This window comes from Struthio camelus, chromosome 26 (genome assembly GCF_040807025.1).
Source record: "Struthio camelus isolate bStrCam1 chromosome 26, bStrCam1.hap1, whole genome shotgun sequence".
NCBI lineage: Eukaryota > Metazoa > Chordata > Aves > Struthioniformes > Struthionidae > Struthio > Struthio camelus.
The window spans coordinates 3,721,455-3,737,530 of record NC_090967.1 but is presented as its reverse complement, the minus strand read 5'-3'; the positions used below and the strand labels follow the sequence as shown (position 1 = coordinate 3,737,530).

General features: G+C 42.2%; 1 protein-coding gene across 1 annotated transcript in view; it reads right to left on the bottom strand.

The window, feature by feature from the left end:
* Positions 1-206: 206 nt before the first annotated feature.
* MUC16 (mucin 16, cell surface associated) overlaps positions 207-16,076 on the bottom strand; it is a 53,163-nt gene continuing 37,293 nt past the window's right edge. The window contains exons 108-141 of the mRNA XM_068919519.1: positions 15,831-16,003; positions 15,686-15,712; positions 15,294-15,436; positions 15,112-15,179; positions 14,548-14,720; positions 14,093-14,119; positions 13,697-13,839; positions 13,551-13,618; positions 13,016-13,188; positions 12,568-12,594; positions 11,668-11,807; positions 11,515-11,582; positions 10,836-11,008; positions 10,199-10,225; positions 9,789-9,934; positions 9,622-9,689; positions 9,249-9,421; positions 8,973-8,999; positions 8,604-8,752; positions 8,434-8,501; positions 7,971-8,143; positions 7,434-7,460; positions 7,112-7,254; positions 6,919-6,986; positions 6,374-6,546; positions 5,889-6,046; positions 5,305-5,372; positions 4,424-4,578; positions 3,677-3,840; positions 3,516-3,580; positions 2,691-2,866; positions 2,559-2,597; positions 1,724-1,803; positions 207-803 (exon numbers count right to left, since the gene is read on the bottom strand). Coding sequence (XP_068775620.1) covers positions 705-803; positions 1,724-1,803; positions 2,559-2,597; positions 2,691-2,866; positions 3,516-3,580; positions 3,677-3,840; positions 4,424-4,578; positions 5,305-5,372; positions 5,889-6,046; positions 6,374-6,546; positions 6,919-6,986; positions 7,112-7,254; positions 7,434-7,460; positions 7,971-8,143; positions 8,434-8,501; positions 8,604-8,752; positions 8,973-8,999; positions 9,249-9,421; positions 9,622-9,689; positions 9,789-9,934; positions 10,199-10,225; positions 10,836-11,008; positions 11,515-11,582; positions 11,668-11,807; positions 12,568-12,594; positions 13,016-13,188; positions 13,551-13,618; positions 13,697-13,839; positions 14,093-14,119; positions 14,548-14,720; positions 15,112-15,179; positions 15,294-15,436; positions 15,686-15,712; positions 15,831-16,003 — 3,649 coding nt within the window. The 3' untranslated portion in view covers positions 207-704. The remainder of the gene's footprint in view (positions 804-1,723; positions 1,804-2,558; positions 2,598-2,690; positions 2,867-3,515; positions 3,581-3,676; positions 3,841-4,423; positions 4,579-5,304; positions 5,373-5,888; positions 6,047-6,373; positions 6,547-6,918; positions 6,987-7,111; positions 7,255-7,433; positions 7,461-7,970; positions 8,144-8,433; positions 8,502-8,603; positions 8,753-8,972; positions 9,000-9,248; positions 9,422-9,621; positions 9,690-9,788; positions 9,935-10,198; positions 10,226-10,835; positions 11,009-11,514; positions 11,583-11,667; positions 11,808-12,567; positions 12,595-13,015; positions 13,189-13,550; positions 13,619-13,696; positions 13,840-14,092; positions 14,120-14,547; positions 14,721-15,111; positions 15,180-15,293; positions 15,437-15,685; positions 15,713-15,830; positions 16,004-16,076) is intronic.

Genomic DNA, 16,076 nt, shown 5'->3' with positions numbered 1-16,076 from the left:
TTATAAGTGATATCAGACCCTGCACTGTAGGAGTGAGGTCTCAATGAGACCACTAAGGAGTAAAATATAAGATCTTTGTAGGGCAGAAATCTTTCCTGTTTGGGGATGAAGTGCTGATATACGGAAACAAAAGGAATCCGTTTCATGGCAATAAATCTAACATTTATTCATCTGAAATCGGTATTGATCTTAAAAGACGACAGGGTGTTGTATCACACTCATAGTTAACAATGTATCTTTAAATAATCTTTTGACATATTAAATATAAAATGTTTTCATCAGCTTAAAATAGATATTTTAGAGAAACCAGGAAAAAGAGTAAAGTCTAAGTGATCTGTCTTGTTTTTAATTTACGGTAGTCAGTCCTGCAAATCTGTAAACTAGCTTAATTAAGCCCTTTTCAGAAAACTGACATTAACACTGAACAGCCCTGAAAACTGCAGTTCCTGGCAGTCTTCATTTTGCTGGTGGTGTAATATTTATATAAAATACTACAGTGCTTCAAAAAATATTTTTCCCAAAATCTGCGTTGGCAGTTTCCCATACTATGAAAGTAGTTGTTGTAATAGTGCAGACTTGCATCAAGATAAGAGAAAAGGCTAAATATAACTTATTAAAGAAGAAACATTTTCCTAGCAGTTGTAAACACCTTTCCTTCATCTGTGGATGGAACTGGTCTGTGAAAGCAGACTTCATCTGTTATGTCAATGCACTTTTCTTGTGTTCAGATGTGGGAAATACACCCCGTACATACTCTGTTGAACCTGGTACAGGTTTGACTTTCTTCTTAGGCAAAAGACAATCTGGTGGAAAAGGGAACAATATTAATTGCAAAACACCAAGTATGCACTTTGCTTTTCATTAGAGGGTCTTAGAACGCCTTACTGGGTGGAGAGATGCCCTCCATTTGACAGATGGGATAACTCAGCGGTAAAGAAGACACTTGCCTAAGGCTGCATAGGCAGTCAATAGTACAACTGCTGGTTTTGAATCTGAGGTTTTTCTCTCCTAATCTTACTGACTGTAATTTTTCTTCTTGAACCTCCAAAGACAATCCATGTTCTGTATGGATTTAGCCATTCTGTTCTATCTGGTGTCAAGCAAATACAGCTACTGCTGAAACAGTGCTAATAAAATACTTTTCCCCCAGCAAATATGCACCAGACAAAGATCTGCTCTGCCATCTCCAATGAGATACAGCTTGGGTCTGGCCCTGCAGGGCTGCTACAGTCTGCATGCTATCAGAACCGAACAAAAAATTCTCAATTCTCTTGTCATCTGTGGGTTGCTTAAAAATATTTCTTCCAAACTGGGCATTCTGCAAAAATTTGTGCAGGGAAAAGGTTTAAGAGGAGTTTTGTAGGAAGTCCTCTAATTCAACCTGCTTCTGCTCTCGGGGTTTGCCTCATCTCCTCTACTTTCATATTTTCCCCTCTCCAGAGGACTAGATCTCACTCAGGATCCACTGCCTCCTTCCCTAAAAATCTGCTTAGTGGGCTAAATACTCTTCCCTATCCTCCTGTGCACAAGCCCTTGAAAGGGGTGGCAGTAACTGAGAGAGGATTTGGCACAGCGTTTGATGTTGCATGTGATATACTGCTCCCACCTGGATTCCTTGTAGGGTCTCTGAGTGTGTCTCTGAGTGCCCTTTCTGCAACTCTTTGGACTGCTGGGTGTTGCAGGAGTCAAAAGCAAGAGGTGTGACAGCAAAGGGGCCACTTACCAGGAAGCATAACAGGAGTAGGAGGATAAAACCAAGCAGTGTGAAGAGGCAGATAAGGATAATTGCCCAGAATGGAAGCTCTGCAAAAAACAAAATCAAGGCACATCAGTCTTTTGACTTGTAGCTATTGCACATGGGACACAATTTTCACCCTGTCAAAGTTCAAAAGTGCTATACAGCACGGGTGAGGTGAAATTACTGGAAAGGAGGCTGCAGGCACATGTGCCCCAGCAGTGTGAAGATGGGAGGGATGTGCAGAAGCCTTGGTGGAACAGAGTGAGGGTGCAAGGATCCACAACACTAAATACCATTGCAGTTAGCTTTAGGGTCCTTGGATGGTTTTGAGGCTGTTCAGAGAGTACAAAGGTGTCTCAGCTCCTGGCTAGGTCTCTTTCAGGGAGGGGACAGCGTTAAGGGTGTTGGGGAAAAAAGCTGTAGTTGCTTGTGAGGGTGTTCCCAGTGCATGGAAAAGCAGTGCTTGGGAGTACTTGCGATTTGTTTTTGTTTAATGTTAGTTCTGGGCTTGTGGCAGTACTCAGCGCTGTTTGTATCATTTTTTTGTTTTTTTTGTTTGCTCTTGTAAATACTGAAGTTATTGAAACTTATTGGTACTAGAGCTTCCCAAATTCCATTGCTCTTGCCTGCCCTTCACTTTGGGTTTCCCCAGGCTCGCTGGCTCTGGTCCCTGCTGTTTGCTGCCTGTCTCCCAGGCGTCCTAAACTTTTGTGCTCTTGACAGTGGTCCAGTCACCTTTTCAAGGCATGTTATGCTAATTTAGCGTAGCTCAACAAGTATTCAGGAGCTTTGGGGTGAACGCTTCCACAAAAGCACTTACCAGATCTTTCCTGCTCAGCTGTTTTGAGTGGAGAGTAACCTGGAAAAGAAAGGGTAGGACAGGTGGGGAACAGGACACTTGATGTGATGAAAACAAAACTAACAAAAGTTGAATCAACTCAGCAGTACTCACCATCAACACCCAAACTATGCTCGTCCAGCTGGTAGCTGGGGCCCAGCTTGGTGAACCCTTGCGTCAAGTGTTTCAGCTCCTCATATACTACTTCCCTTTGTAAAGCCCTCGAGGAGGGGTGCAGTGTGAATTTGCAGATGGAGGCAACACTTGTGTAAGCTTTCCCAAGGACAGGCCTGGAGGATGAAGACCAGAGCTGCTGTTATGGGACAAGAGAAAGCTAGCGCAGAACTAGATAGAAGAGCAGATAAAGTGGAGAGGCATCAGGAGAGGACTCAGGCACTGGGCTCAGGTTTGCGGATGTCTGAGCAATGCTTTATTAGCATAGGATCAGTTTTGTACAGTTTACACTAGACAGAAGGAACTGCTGCGTGGCATTGTGAAATCCACCCACTAAATCTTGGGCATGGCATTTCTGAGATAAGTCAGTCAGCTTTCCTTGTTCCTCCAAGGAGATGAAGACACAAAAAAGCAGGCAGGCCAGTTATGATTGTTTTCCCAATCTGTTTGAGTTGAGTCTTCACTTGTTTGAATAAGTTAAGTGACATAATTAGTTTATTTGTTTTATTTTGGAGCTGCTTGTATTTGAAAATAGCTCTGCTAGCATGGAGAGGAAAAAAAACTTATTTGGACAGAAATGATCTGTGGTAAAGGCAAAACTGACTGAGAATGAATTAAGGTGCCTCCTATGTGTTACTGAGTGAATACAGGTTGTCACTGAGGCATAAACACCATGCTGCAGTTCCGAGTGCCATTTCTGCTAAATGTTCTGTTGGGACTAAAGAAAACCAGCTCTGAAATAACAGCCTATAAGGCAGGACATACCCAAAGCTCTCAACAGTACAGCCAACAAAGTAGTCCTTCAGGCTGCTAGTTCGGAATACGTCAAGCTGACGAGAAGAAACAAAACAAGCAAAATGAATGAATCTAATACAGCTTTAATTTGGACAAGAGGATTCAGTCTAAACTACTGTTATTAGCTTTACCTCCTTCTCAATCTTCTGCTTGTTCACTTTGGACAACTGTGACTTGGTGTCCTGCAGTGCTGGAGAGTAGTGAAGGTTGGTGATACTGAAGTTTAATCTGAAGCTTTCTTTCTCAGATTGGAGGGGTGTTCTGTGAGTTGTTGCCTCAATTGCTAGTTCTAAGCCTGGAGATAGAGGGGAAAAATATAAATAAATTATAGCAAAGAGAAACATGGAGGCTCTTATGCAGATCAGTGTTGCTTGGTGGACTTCCAGCTGGGAAAAATCCAGAGAGGTCCTAGGAAATTAAGAGAACATGGGTCACACTGGGATCGGACACCCTAGACCCAATATACCCCTTTGAAAGCTCAGTCCTTAAGCAACTCCCCAGGCCAGTGCTTTGGGAATACGTATATCTTGGGGGGAAAAAAAGCAAACTCTTGGAGAGAAACAGGCTTTTAGAAATTCTGATGAGGAGTTATCACTTCTTTGCCTTAATTAACATATAATAACCCCTTAAATAATATATTTAATAATGTTAATAATATATTAACATATAATAACCCCACTGGCTGGACTGAGCCATACTGAATTTGGCAAAGGACTGGCCCAACTCTGGCTTAAGTTCAGTGATTCAGTGTGGGGGAACATAGTGTTTCCTTCCCCCCCCAACAGATCAGGAAGTGGGTAATTCTGAGCATGCTATGACAAAGTGGGTTAATCTGAGTAGAAATGGGACATTCATGATCTTCTATGAGCTTTACGTACTGTCTACTGAGAATCCTTGCAGCTGGTAACTGCTTCCCAGCCGCAGCCCAGTCGCATGTGAAATCCCATCCTGAAAAGCCCTTTCAACCGCAGCCCTGTTGATGCTGGGCTCTGGCTGGAAGAAACACTTGCAGTCAACCACTATGGATCCAGGCCTGTGGAGAGAGAAACAGAGGCTCTGAAACAAATGGGCTAGCTGATGATCAGGAGGCCTCCATATGGGACAGTTTCCTAGGGGCTCCTGCTATTCTCAGTGTTAAGGAGTGTTTTAATCTAACGTGGTGCTACTGAGAGATGTGGAATAGACTGCTCTGGAGCTTCTCCTTAGGCCAGGTATGGCAAATGAAGTGCCACTACCTCTTCTCCATGCAAACTTAAGTTATGATTATGCTGCATGTATAGCTTGAAGGATCAGGACTTTCTTCAAAAATTTTAGCCTTGTGTGAGGGTCCCTTGTCCAAATTCCTTCCCAACTGAAGCAGGACACTACAAATATGCCCAAAGTCATTTTAAAACCCAGCAGAGTCCAAGTCTGGAGGAAGGGAGGAGGAAGGCAGAGGTTGCATGATCACCATTCGGTCTTTATTCCTCTGGTAAGATTGCTGATGGCAATCAGTAATTACAGGGATATTCAAAGAGGCCTGATAGAGTGCCACAGTTCCCCCAGATCCTTACAAGAATCCTGACTGTGACTGAGGAAAAGTTTTATTAATAAAGCGTATTTGAGACCCTCCAACATATTCCATGTTAGCTGTGCAGCACTGACCATGGTCAATCCCCACTAAGTCAGAACATACTCAGACTCATGAGCTCCAGGAAGCCTATGAATGACTTGGATAGGGCATAGAAAACAAAATTCAAAATCAAATTGTATTACAAACCTTAGCCTTGTGACACTGCAGTTCAGGAAGTGATCTTGCAGATTGCTCTGATGATATAGTTGGTTCATCTGAAATAAAAATGTTACGTTAAATATGTAAGTTCTGGACCTCATGGTGGAATGCTTCAGGCAGCAGGAGGACCTCTAACTTTGGAGCAACAACAGATTTTTCTCTGCTAATCAGGTTCTCATATGAGATGGCTTTTATTTCAAAATATGCCTTCTAGTGATGGAGTCTGACTTTCAGCTTGGCAGCCCTTATCTTATCTGAGTAGTTATTATTAAAGCACACTTGTCTGCTGTCTGACAGCTGTCATCTTGATCCATATTCCATGGGCAAAACAGACTCAACTCAGGTTTCACCTGAAGGAGGCTTCATTATGGCTTCACTTGGGGGGGGGGAGGGGGAACTTCCCTAGCTAGGGCTTTAGCAGATTGTTATGTTAGTGGATTGGTGCTGAAGAGGACCTGCACTGGACTATCTACAACAAATTAAACCTGTGCTCACCTCTGAGGTGGCAGAGATTTATGCAGTCACTGGTCATTTGGTGTAGATATGGTGACTTCTGAACTGTAGCTCCTTACCTTGTTACTGATGCTTTCCACTGCTGCTTTGTATTCTGGAGACTGGGAGTCTGAATTAGTTAGATTTTCATTGATTATTCTAAAGCTGAAATTATAGCCCAAAATGGCTGGAGCTTCAGTTAAGACAGGCTTTCTGGTGATAGCTGTGAGGTGGAAACCTAAATAAAAAAAGGTTGAATTTTTTTTTTTTTTTTTAACATCAGCTCTATACACACACACCACAAAAGCAATACGCCTAGATCCTTGTTTAGTTTATATGAATATCAAAATGCAATTATCCAGGAATTTGTGCAATTTAAGGGACACCACTCCTTCCAGAATGGCAGCAATGTGCTGGATTGATTATGTCATAATGCCAAAACCTGTGGAATCCCAATAAACCAAAGTAGAAATTCGTTAGCACTCAAACCCTGATGAAGATCACTCCTTGTTCTTCCACTCCAAGTGACTCAAGTCGTATCTTGATGCTGCTTACAGATGCTTACCATTGACATACAGGCTGTTCTTCTCCAAGCTGTAGTGCCCTAGCTTGGTGACACCCTTTGTCATGGTGCTCAGCTCATGATAAACCTTTTCTCTGTCAAAGCTGGCAATGCTGATGTTGTTTTTGTAGCTGCAGACAGCATCTACACCAGTGTCATCCCTGTCTTTCACAGACCTATGCAAAAATGTTAGACGCATTGTAAGCATCAGCAATGTCCTTAACAGAACATCCTATGTAACTTATGAATGGGAAGGATAAACATTGAAACCTATCAGCGCAATCAATCTCCTACATCTTTGAGGAGATATTCAAGAACTGCGGCAGGAGCATTTACATGTGAAAATGACTTCCAGCAAGGAAATTGTGAATTTTTAGGAAGATGCAGAGGGTAAATTTTAACCTTTTTAAGCTACGATGCTGATTGTATCTAGAGAAGGCAAGGCAGATAGACAAGGCCTCAGTCTTTTGGCTTCGAAAGAACTACAACAACTTCCAGGCCAGGGTGTATAAAAGCAGACAAGGGAAACTTTCTTTCAGGACTCTTACCTAAATCTCATCACTCTACATCCTGTGTAGACAGGGCTTATGCTGCCTCTCTTAAAAAGAGGGTCAAGCTGTTGGGAGGAGAAAGAAACAGAGTAAAGTTGAGAAAACTTAAAAGCATGTCCTGAATTTAATGCAGACAGAGTAAGGTCATCAGCATAACACACAAAATGAACAAAACCAGAGGCAGACTTACATAATGTTTGATAATTTTCTCTGTGGAAATGAACTTGTAAGTGCTTGGTACATCCAGATCTGCAGTGTATGGGAGGTTGGTCAAAGTGAAATTAAGTGTGAAATGCCTGGATGTTGGGCTTGGTGCAGTAGTTGAGCTCAGAGCTATAATCAAAGGGAAGAAGGATTATGATCTCACCATACAAAAAGCCATCCTCACTTTCAAAGACATTTGCAATCCTAGCAAAATTTCAAGGCCACTCTGAAGAATCTGTTCCCGTCTCATTTTTGGAGTGCACCACTCCTTTGATAGCTTTCACTGGAATGAGTGACAAAACACTTACGTGCTCTCTCAGGTGGTCCATTGTAACCTGGAAAGGAAATGCGAGAGAATGATTACATAAGAGAATGATACATTTCACGAATGAAAGAGAAGAGGGAATAATGAAATAGATGACTCGGGAATGAATCACCAAAATCAGTTCCTGTAGGTGTCAATCCATTAAACAAACTACCTACTAATTAAGTAGAAGGAAGTGTTATAATAGTGAAGACTGCAATGAGGAAAATATGTGCCGTTTCTTAGAAACACATACAGGTAGGACAGATATCAGGTGCAATGTTCATATGCAACTCAGAGACTGAGACAAGACTAAAATTAAGTCACTCTTAAATGTAAGGTAGAAATTAAAATCTTCAAAATGTCTATATGACAATAAACTTAGAAGCATATGTTTTGTCTTATGTGCATAAGTTGTCAGTAAACTTCAGTGGGGCCACCTTTCCCTTAAGGTTACGCTATTAATAACTAAAGTACCTAAAGTCTAAGGAGGTCCCAACTCCCTCCAGTGCCTGGAGGAATAAGAAAATCATGCATTTACCATTGATATAGAGGCTGTTGTTGTCCAGGTTATAGACTCCTAATTTGGTAAAGCCACTGGTCATGCTCCTTAGCTCTTGGTAAACCTTAGCTCGGTCAAATTTGGGCACTTGAGAGCCACTTCCATAGTTGCAGATGGTGTCTACTCCTGTGTTATCCCTATTCCTCACTGACCTGAGGAATCAAATGTCATGAAAGTTCTGTTAGTTACTTTCTGATATGTGATTAAAAAAAAATTCTATCCATAGTATTCAGAGGTAAACTGCAGAAGTTATTTGCTCAGATAGGATAATGTTGTAGGGAAAAAAGCTTTATAAGATAAAAACCATACAATAAAGCTTCTATGCCCTTTTATAACGTGCTGTTATCCTGAAAATGGAAAAGGACTATGTGTTATTGTCAGTCAAACATCCATAAATTAATTTGCTAAAGTTAAGTTCATCTCCTAGCTATACTGCTCTCACCTGAATGCTATCACTTTGCAGCCAGTGAAATCAGGGCCAGTGCTGCTCCTTTGAAGCAGGCGATCAATCTGATAAAGAAAGAACAGCATTTGTGAGTACATTCCCTTATGAGAAAGGGAAAAGCAAAGTACTGGGTGAATTCAGCGAAGAACAACATGACTTTAACTTACATAACTTTGCATTATTTTCTCTGTAGAATTGAATTTAGCAGAATTTGGTGTCGCTAGGTCTGTCGTGAACCTGAGGTTGGTTATAGTGAAGTTCAGTGTAAACTGCTCTGTTGTTGGCCCTGGGCTTTGGGTGGTGGATGGCTTCATAACTGTAAGCAAGAATAAAAATTATACAGACAAAATAAGTGCAGAACCTTTATAAGATACAACATTATTACTATTTTTCCCTCTACACCTGGAGCAGATAAACTGAAGCTTATAAATAACATGATTACAAGATCTGTTATGGGCATTGCCAAATTTGGAAAAAAAAATTAATTTATGTCTTTGAGTAGCTTTACCATGTGTCTGTTCTTAAATAATACTTACATGAGAGAGTGTATGGTTCATTATAATCTGGAAAACAAAGGGACAATCATTAAGAAAATGTTCCAAGAATATTTTTTCTTTCCTACTGACCAAGCTCAGCAGGGCTAAACATGTTCATGTTTTTTATTACTAACTTCAGGATAAAGATAACTTGATTCTTAACTGTGTTAATTTAGTGATTTTGACAACTTGCCCCCTGCTTTTTGTTATCAGTTTTGGAGAGTATTTAATCCTCCTCATTCTCATGAGGCCAATGGCCAATAATGGTCTCATTACCATTAACGTAGAGGCTCTGGCTGTTAAGGTTGTAGTGTCCCAGCTTGGTGATGCCATTTGTCATGTTGCTCAGCTCATGGTAAACAGTCACTCTGTTGAACGTGGGATCTGAAGGCTCATCTCTGTAGCTGCAGATGGCATCTACTCTTGTGTCATCTCTGTTCTTCACTGACCTGAGAAATGGGCCATTTGTTTCAATATATTTTAGCCGGCTATTGAGAAGTCTGTCTTAACTTTTAATATATGACCAAAGACATAGCAAAGAATGGCATTGCATTAATGTGTTGAATATTACCACTCTATAGACCGAGAAATGGGAAACAACATGTTTAAGAAATGGGTAACCCAAACCTTTCCCAGATGTGACTCTTACCTGAATGCCATCCCATTGCAGCCAATGTAAGCAGGGCCAATGCTGCTTTTCTGGAGTAGAGGGTCAACCTAGAGCAAAAATATGTAAGCAAAACGTCACAAAAGGGTAAGACATTAGAGATATCAAAGGAACTGTGCTCAGGCAGGGTGTGATTCTTCCAGACTTACGTAATAGTGCATGACTTTTTCTGTTGACTTGAATTTTTTGGAATTTGGCATCACTAGGTCTGCAGTGAACTGGAGGTTGGTTATAGTGAAGTTCAGTGTGAAGTTCCTTATTGATGGTGACAGAAGTTGTGTACTTTGATTAACAGCTGTAATGATTGAGGTAAATTATTGCTTGAAAAGATAAGTTATGAACATCATCCCTAGAGGAAAAACTAGAAGAAAAATTCTTGGGTGTTCTAGTTGACCTCTGTATCATAGCAGCTTGGTACCCTAGCAGGGCTCCCAGATTCTCATAACACTGCTTTATGGGTGTTGTAGTGCTTTTAGTTGGTTAATCCAACCTTTGTCTTAAGCTATTGCTAACTAACAAAATCCTCTTGCCCTTTCGATTGGTATTTAAAGGTACTTACATTGTCCATGCTGTGGTTCATTATAACCTGGGAGGGGAAGAAATGGGACAGTATCTGAGAAACTGGCTTAGAATTCATAAGCTCTTGTACACAGTAGAGTACATAATTTGAATGTCTTTTGCCTGAGATACCCTGTGTAAACATTTATTAAAGAAGACTGATTTGATGACTGTCTAGGCGTGAATGCATATTAAACACCTACGCTAATGTATATTGTTGGCAAACTGCTGCTTTTCATAGAGGAGTACACAGAATTCTCCCTTCCTCAGAGGAGTCAAAAGGAAACTTCCATTGCCTAAATCCAATTTAAGTATCCCTTTTGTCAAGGAGTGTCCAGTTCTAGTGCTGTTCCTCTCCAGAGGGATACATTGTGTCTTGGGAGGCTAAGCCTGATCTTTTCTGGAGAGCACCCTGTGATATATTATTATATGACACATGATGTATTATATTTGGCACAGTTATTTAGTTCAAAAGAAAATCAAGGTGCGAAAACTGTTAGTGACAGTGGCTCTTCTGTTTGGGCTGGCATTTCCTTTCACCCTCCATGCAGGTACTACTGTTTCTGTGGTTAGGTATTTATTCAGTTTCTCCATCCAGCTAGTATCAAATCAGCAGTCAAATCAACTCAGCTACTTACCGTTAACATAGAAGCTGGCTGCATCCAGCCTGTAGGGTCCTAGCTCAGTGCAGCTGGCTGTCATCCTGCTGAGCTCACAATAAACCATGACTCGGTCAAATTTAGTAGCGGTTGTGTTGGCTCTGTATGTGCAGACTGCATCCACGCCAGTGTCATCTCTGTTCTTCACAGATCTGAAAAGTTACGTGCTTGCTTACAGCCTGAATGGCACTTACATGCATTTGTTTGAATTTGCTTGTGCAGTAACTACCATGGAATTGGATTTCTTGTTAAAATACTGTAAAACACCATTATTTAATGAAATAATGCCTCAAATTTTAAAAATGCAGTATTCATTCTGTTTTATACAATTAGAACAGTGTTCTTATGATCTAACTGAACTGCATATAAAATTAGTCATATTACTCTTTTTATTTAGTGCAAAATTGGTGTGAAATTAATGCAAGTAAAATCAGAAGTTATGTATTAACCCTCTCCTCCATCATGTGGGATCATATATGAGGTCTAATTTTTTTCCTGCACTCTCAAGAGCTTAACAGGATCTACTAACTTAGGAGACAATAGAAGCAGGAAGGAACTATATGCAAAGGAAAGATCTCTGTATAATCCTATTGTCAGCCAAAATTTGAATTGCCATTGTCTTTTATAACAAAAAACATTTTGAGGACGTGCCTCTTACCTTAGTGCCACCACTGTACATCCAGTGTAAGTAGAGTTAATGCTGCTGTTCTTGAGCATGTGGTCAAGCTGTCAAAAAAAAAAAGAAATCAAGTCAGTGAAAATAAAATAAAAATAAACAAACAGCCACAGGAAGAACCTGACTGATGCTCACCAAATATGTCAGAGTGTTTTTTGTAGCATTGAATTTTTTAGAATTTGGGTTTCCTAGTTCTGGTCTGTAAAGCAGATTGATTATTGTGAAGTTCACTGTGAAACGCTCTGTTCTTGCAAGAGGAAGAGCTGGAGATGCTGCTGCAAAAAAAGCACAAAATTTGTTGTGAGTAGAAAGCAAACTATTTTTTAATCTCTGTCTTTAGCAGATTCAACAGTTCTTTTCTGCTGGAATGGATGTACACTATACTGAATACAGTATGGAATGGGAATGATGATGCCAGCAGCAGCGTGGGGCATGTAGTTGTAGAGCAGGTGAGGAATCTGTAGCTCATTCATATTCATATAGAAGGCCAGTCCTAGCAGACCAGGCTGTAAACAAGTACCTGACCATTTCAGATGAGGAGTCGAAGTTAACTCCATCTGTGCTCCAACCACACTAGCCTTGATACTCCATGTAGGTCTTTGAACCTCTGACCATTTCTACTTGTGAAGTTGCTTTTGGAAGAGACTGAAATGTCAACACTAGTTACCCTCTGGCGTTCTGCAGGTGTAGCTATGTATTTCTGCAAATGGGTCTCCTCATACCATCTCCTCTGACCTCCTCTGTAATGCAGGGCATAGGATTTTATTCAGTTACTCCTCTGCAGAGGCCTTGATTTGACTAAAGTCTGTTTTCCAGGAAGAAATAATGCCTCATGAAACATTTGAATGAAGCCTGTAAATAAACAACTGTGCTTCGTAGCTGATTCTTCTCACTGTTAAATGTTTGCACCTTATTTTTACTTATAGCTCCATGAAAAAGCTAAGAAAGGGAAGCTCTCCAATCAGGCATTCATCTGTGTATCTCTTGTACTGACACTTTAGGCATCATGCCTTTTTAATTACTTAAAGTACTTACAAGGCAAGAGATGGGCTTCATGGTAATCTGGAAACAGAGAGGAAATAACGAGTTAGGCTGCTGACTCAGAGATATTTGTACAGATGAAAGATTCCACGGGAGGACAAAAGATGTGCTGTTTCTGAGCAGTCACTTAAACTATTTACACAGTGCAGGGCAGTGTTATTTTGAAGACAACTCCATTGTAAATGACAAGGTGAGGTTCCTAAATGGTGCTGAACTTAGTTGCCTTTACTGCTATGAAGATTTAAGTGCTGCTTTCAGAGGAGAACTTGTGTAGATGATGGAGCTTTGTGAATTATCAAGTACATAGCTTTGAGCCCAAGTACATATGCATTTAAGATGCTATTCATCTGCACAGAAGTCACTGCTGTGTTTTAATCACTAGGCAACTATAGATTATTAGCCGTATGAATATCCCCACAGCATATGGGAATCAACACTTTACCATTGATATACAGGCTTTCCTGGTCCAGCTTGTATATTCCTAAGTTGGTGATGCCATTGGTCTTGTTGCTCACTTCATGGTAAACCCTCACTCGGTCAAACTGGGGAGCAGCAGGATCTCTCTTGTAGGTACAGACAGCATCTACTCCAGTATCCTCACTTTTTTGTGTAGCTCTAGAGAAATTAGAATACATCCTGTTCGGTTCCAGAATTCAATATTCATGATATGTATTGGTGGGTTTTGTTTCCGTAGCACAATCAGATTGCCAGGTAGACCAGAAAAGGTATTTTTCCCCCCTATGATGATTAACTCAACTGTGTCGTCAAAATGCTGAAAAAGCATTTGACTTTTCAGATAAAAGCATGAAGTAAAGTACATTTATAAAGACCCATCTGTAAAGAAATGTAATGACTTCTCATAGTTATGTGCAGCCTCAGAATTAAAAAAAGTGATGAATTAAGTGATTAAGATCCATTTGCATAACATAGTATAGCATGAAAATATGCATTTTCCAAATCTAAATGATTATGTTTACCTGAATGCCATCATTTTGCATCCTGTATACACAGAGTGAATACTGGTCATTTTGAACAGTTGATCCAGCTGAAGAATAAAAATTACAAGTTAACTATGCTTACATAAGCACAATATCAAAGAAAAACAGGAATTCATCAAACTTACCAGAGCAATCAAAACTCTTCCTGTAGCACTAAATTTGGCAGAATTGGGATTTCGGAGACTACTAGAGTATGGAAGATTAGTTATGGTGAAATTCATTGTGAATTGCTCAGTTGCTGGAGATGCAGCTGTAGCAGGAATCAAACCTGGAGGAAAAAAAAGCAAGTGACAAGAAAATCAATAACTAAAGTTTCATTAATTAGTCAATGGATGATGTAATCATACCAAAATTTCTGTTACTATAACTATATTATCCTTTTCTTGGAAAATATACTATTTACAGTCACCACCACACAAGTTATGATATATTATGGTATCTGTAGGATTTTCCTGATAATTTCCTGCAGATAAAAATTCTGTTTCTAATGAAAGTGTAAAATAGTATCTAAAGACATTTACCTGGCACACGATATGCTTCACTGTATTCTGAAATGCAAAAACACATTTGTTAAAGATTTAAAAAAAAAAAAAAAAAAAAAAAGAACTGGAAAGCAAAGAACAAGATGTAGAAACAAAAAGTAAAGAGAGAAGAGGTTCACTGAACGTGTAATAAAATTGAATAAAATAATCAGAGATGACCTCATTAATATTAATTATACTAAATTACATTACAGTGAGTAAAAGGCTAACAACAATATTGAAGAGTATTCAATATAATTGAAAAATGACTCTTCTGTATTTACTTAATAAAAGAAAAAACTGCAGTCTATACGGTGGAGAATACACAAGTATTAAATCTCATTACATGAGAAAATTCCCCACATCAATGATTTAATATAAGTGGAAAAATAAAAATAAATGGAGAAAGGGAAATTGCATATCATACAAAATAAGAGAGGGGAAAAAAAAGTCACCGTTGACGTAGAGGCTGTCCTTGTCCAGGCTGTAGGGGCCCAGCTGCGTGATGCCTTTGGTCTTGTTGCTCACTTGGTGGTAAAGGCCCACCCTGTCCAACGGCGGGGCGGAGGAGTCGTGCCGGTAGGTGCAGACGGCGTCCACCCCGGTGTTGTCCCCTTGCCTCACTGGCCTGAAAAACACAAGGCGATGCCTGAGCTCCTCTTTCGTGCACCCTCTGGTTGCGAGGTCGGCCAGTAGGGCTTCCTCCGCCGTGTGCTTGCGGCAACGCCTGCTCGGCAGTCCCCGCCTGCGCGTGGACGCTTGCCGCTGCTCTCCTGGCTGCAGCCTGGCCCTGCTGTCGTTCCCATGGGGTCAGGGCACGCAAGGTGCGAGAGCCGTCTAGGGGCCGTGCCAAGACCCTCCACGGGTGGGAGGGCGAGCAGCAGGGGGAAGCCCCGAGATGGGAGGGCAGCAGGGGCAAGGCCCTGCCTCCGGAGGGCGAGGGGGCGGACCAGGCCGGAGCATGCCAGGCTGCCTGGTCCTGGGACCCGCCAAGGGAATGGGCTGGCCTGGCCCCGTACCTGAAAGCTGCTGGCTCGCATCCGAGGAAAGCAGGGCCGATGCTGGCTTCCTTCAGAAGCTGCTTGAGCTGCAAAGGGGAGGGGATTCACAATTAAGGCACGGCACTGCCCTGCTCCTGCACACCTGCCGCCCCCCGAGGCCCGCAGGCCCCCTGGCCGTGGCAGAGCGGTGGGCTGCTTACCAAGGTGGCCATGACTCTCTGGGTAGTGTTGAGCTTTGCGGAGTGAGGAATTGCCAGGTCGGAATTGTAGGGGAGATTGGTGATGGTGAAGTTGATGGTGAAGCGCTCAAGGGCGGGAACTGTTGTCTGTGTGGGGCTGGCAGCTGCAAGGAGCACAGACGCGGAATGAAAAGGTGCAAGAGCCAGGGCGTGAAGGCTTTGGGTGGAGAAACGCCAAGGTCTCGCACCAGCCCGCGCTCCTTCCTGGCGCTGCTCTCGAGGGGGAAGGTCAGCGTGCTCCCCGCTTCCCCCAGGCATCACCAGCCTTGGCCCCCGGCTGCCTCAGCCAGGCAGGGAGACCCGCGAGAAACCCGCGGCCTTTGGACGCCGGCCTTCCCCTCAGAGCTACTCACATGGCAGGACTGGCTGTTCGTTGTAACCTGCAAAGAGAGAGCGAGTCATGAGCTGGAGCTGGCACCGGGGCCCGGGGACTGGGAAAGGCTGCTACGCAAGGCTGCTGCAGGAAAGCAGAGGAGGTGGGGAGGCCTAGGTGCTTACCGTTGACGTAGAGGCTGTCCTTGTCCAGGCTGTAGGGGCCCAGCTGCGTGATGCCTTTGGTCTTGTTGCTCACTTGGTGGTAAAGGCCCACCCTGTCCAACGGCGGGGCGGAGGAGTCGTGCCGGTAGGTGCAGACGGCGTCCACCCCGGTGTTGTCCCCTTGCCTCACTGGCCTGAAAAACACAAGGCGATGCCTGAGCTCCTCTTTCGTGCACCCTCTGGTTGCGAGGTCGGCCAGTAGGGCTT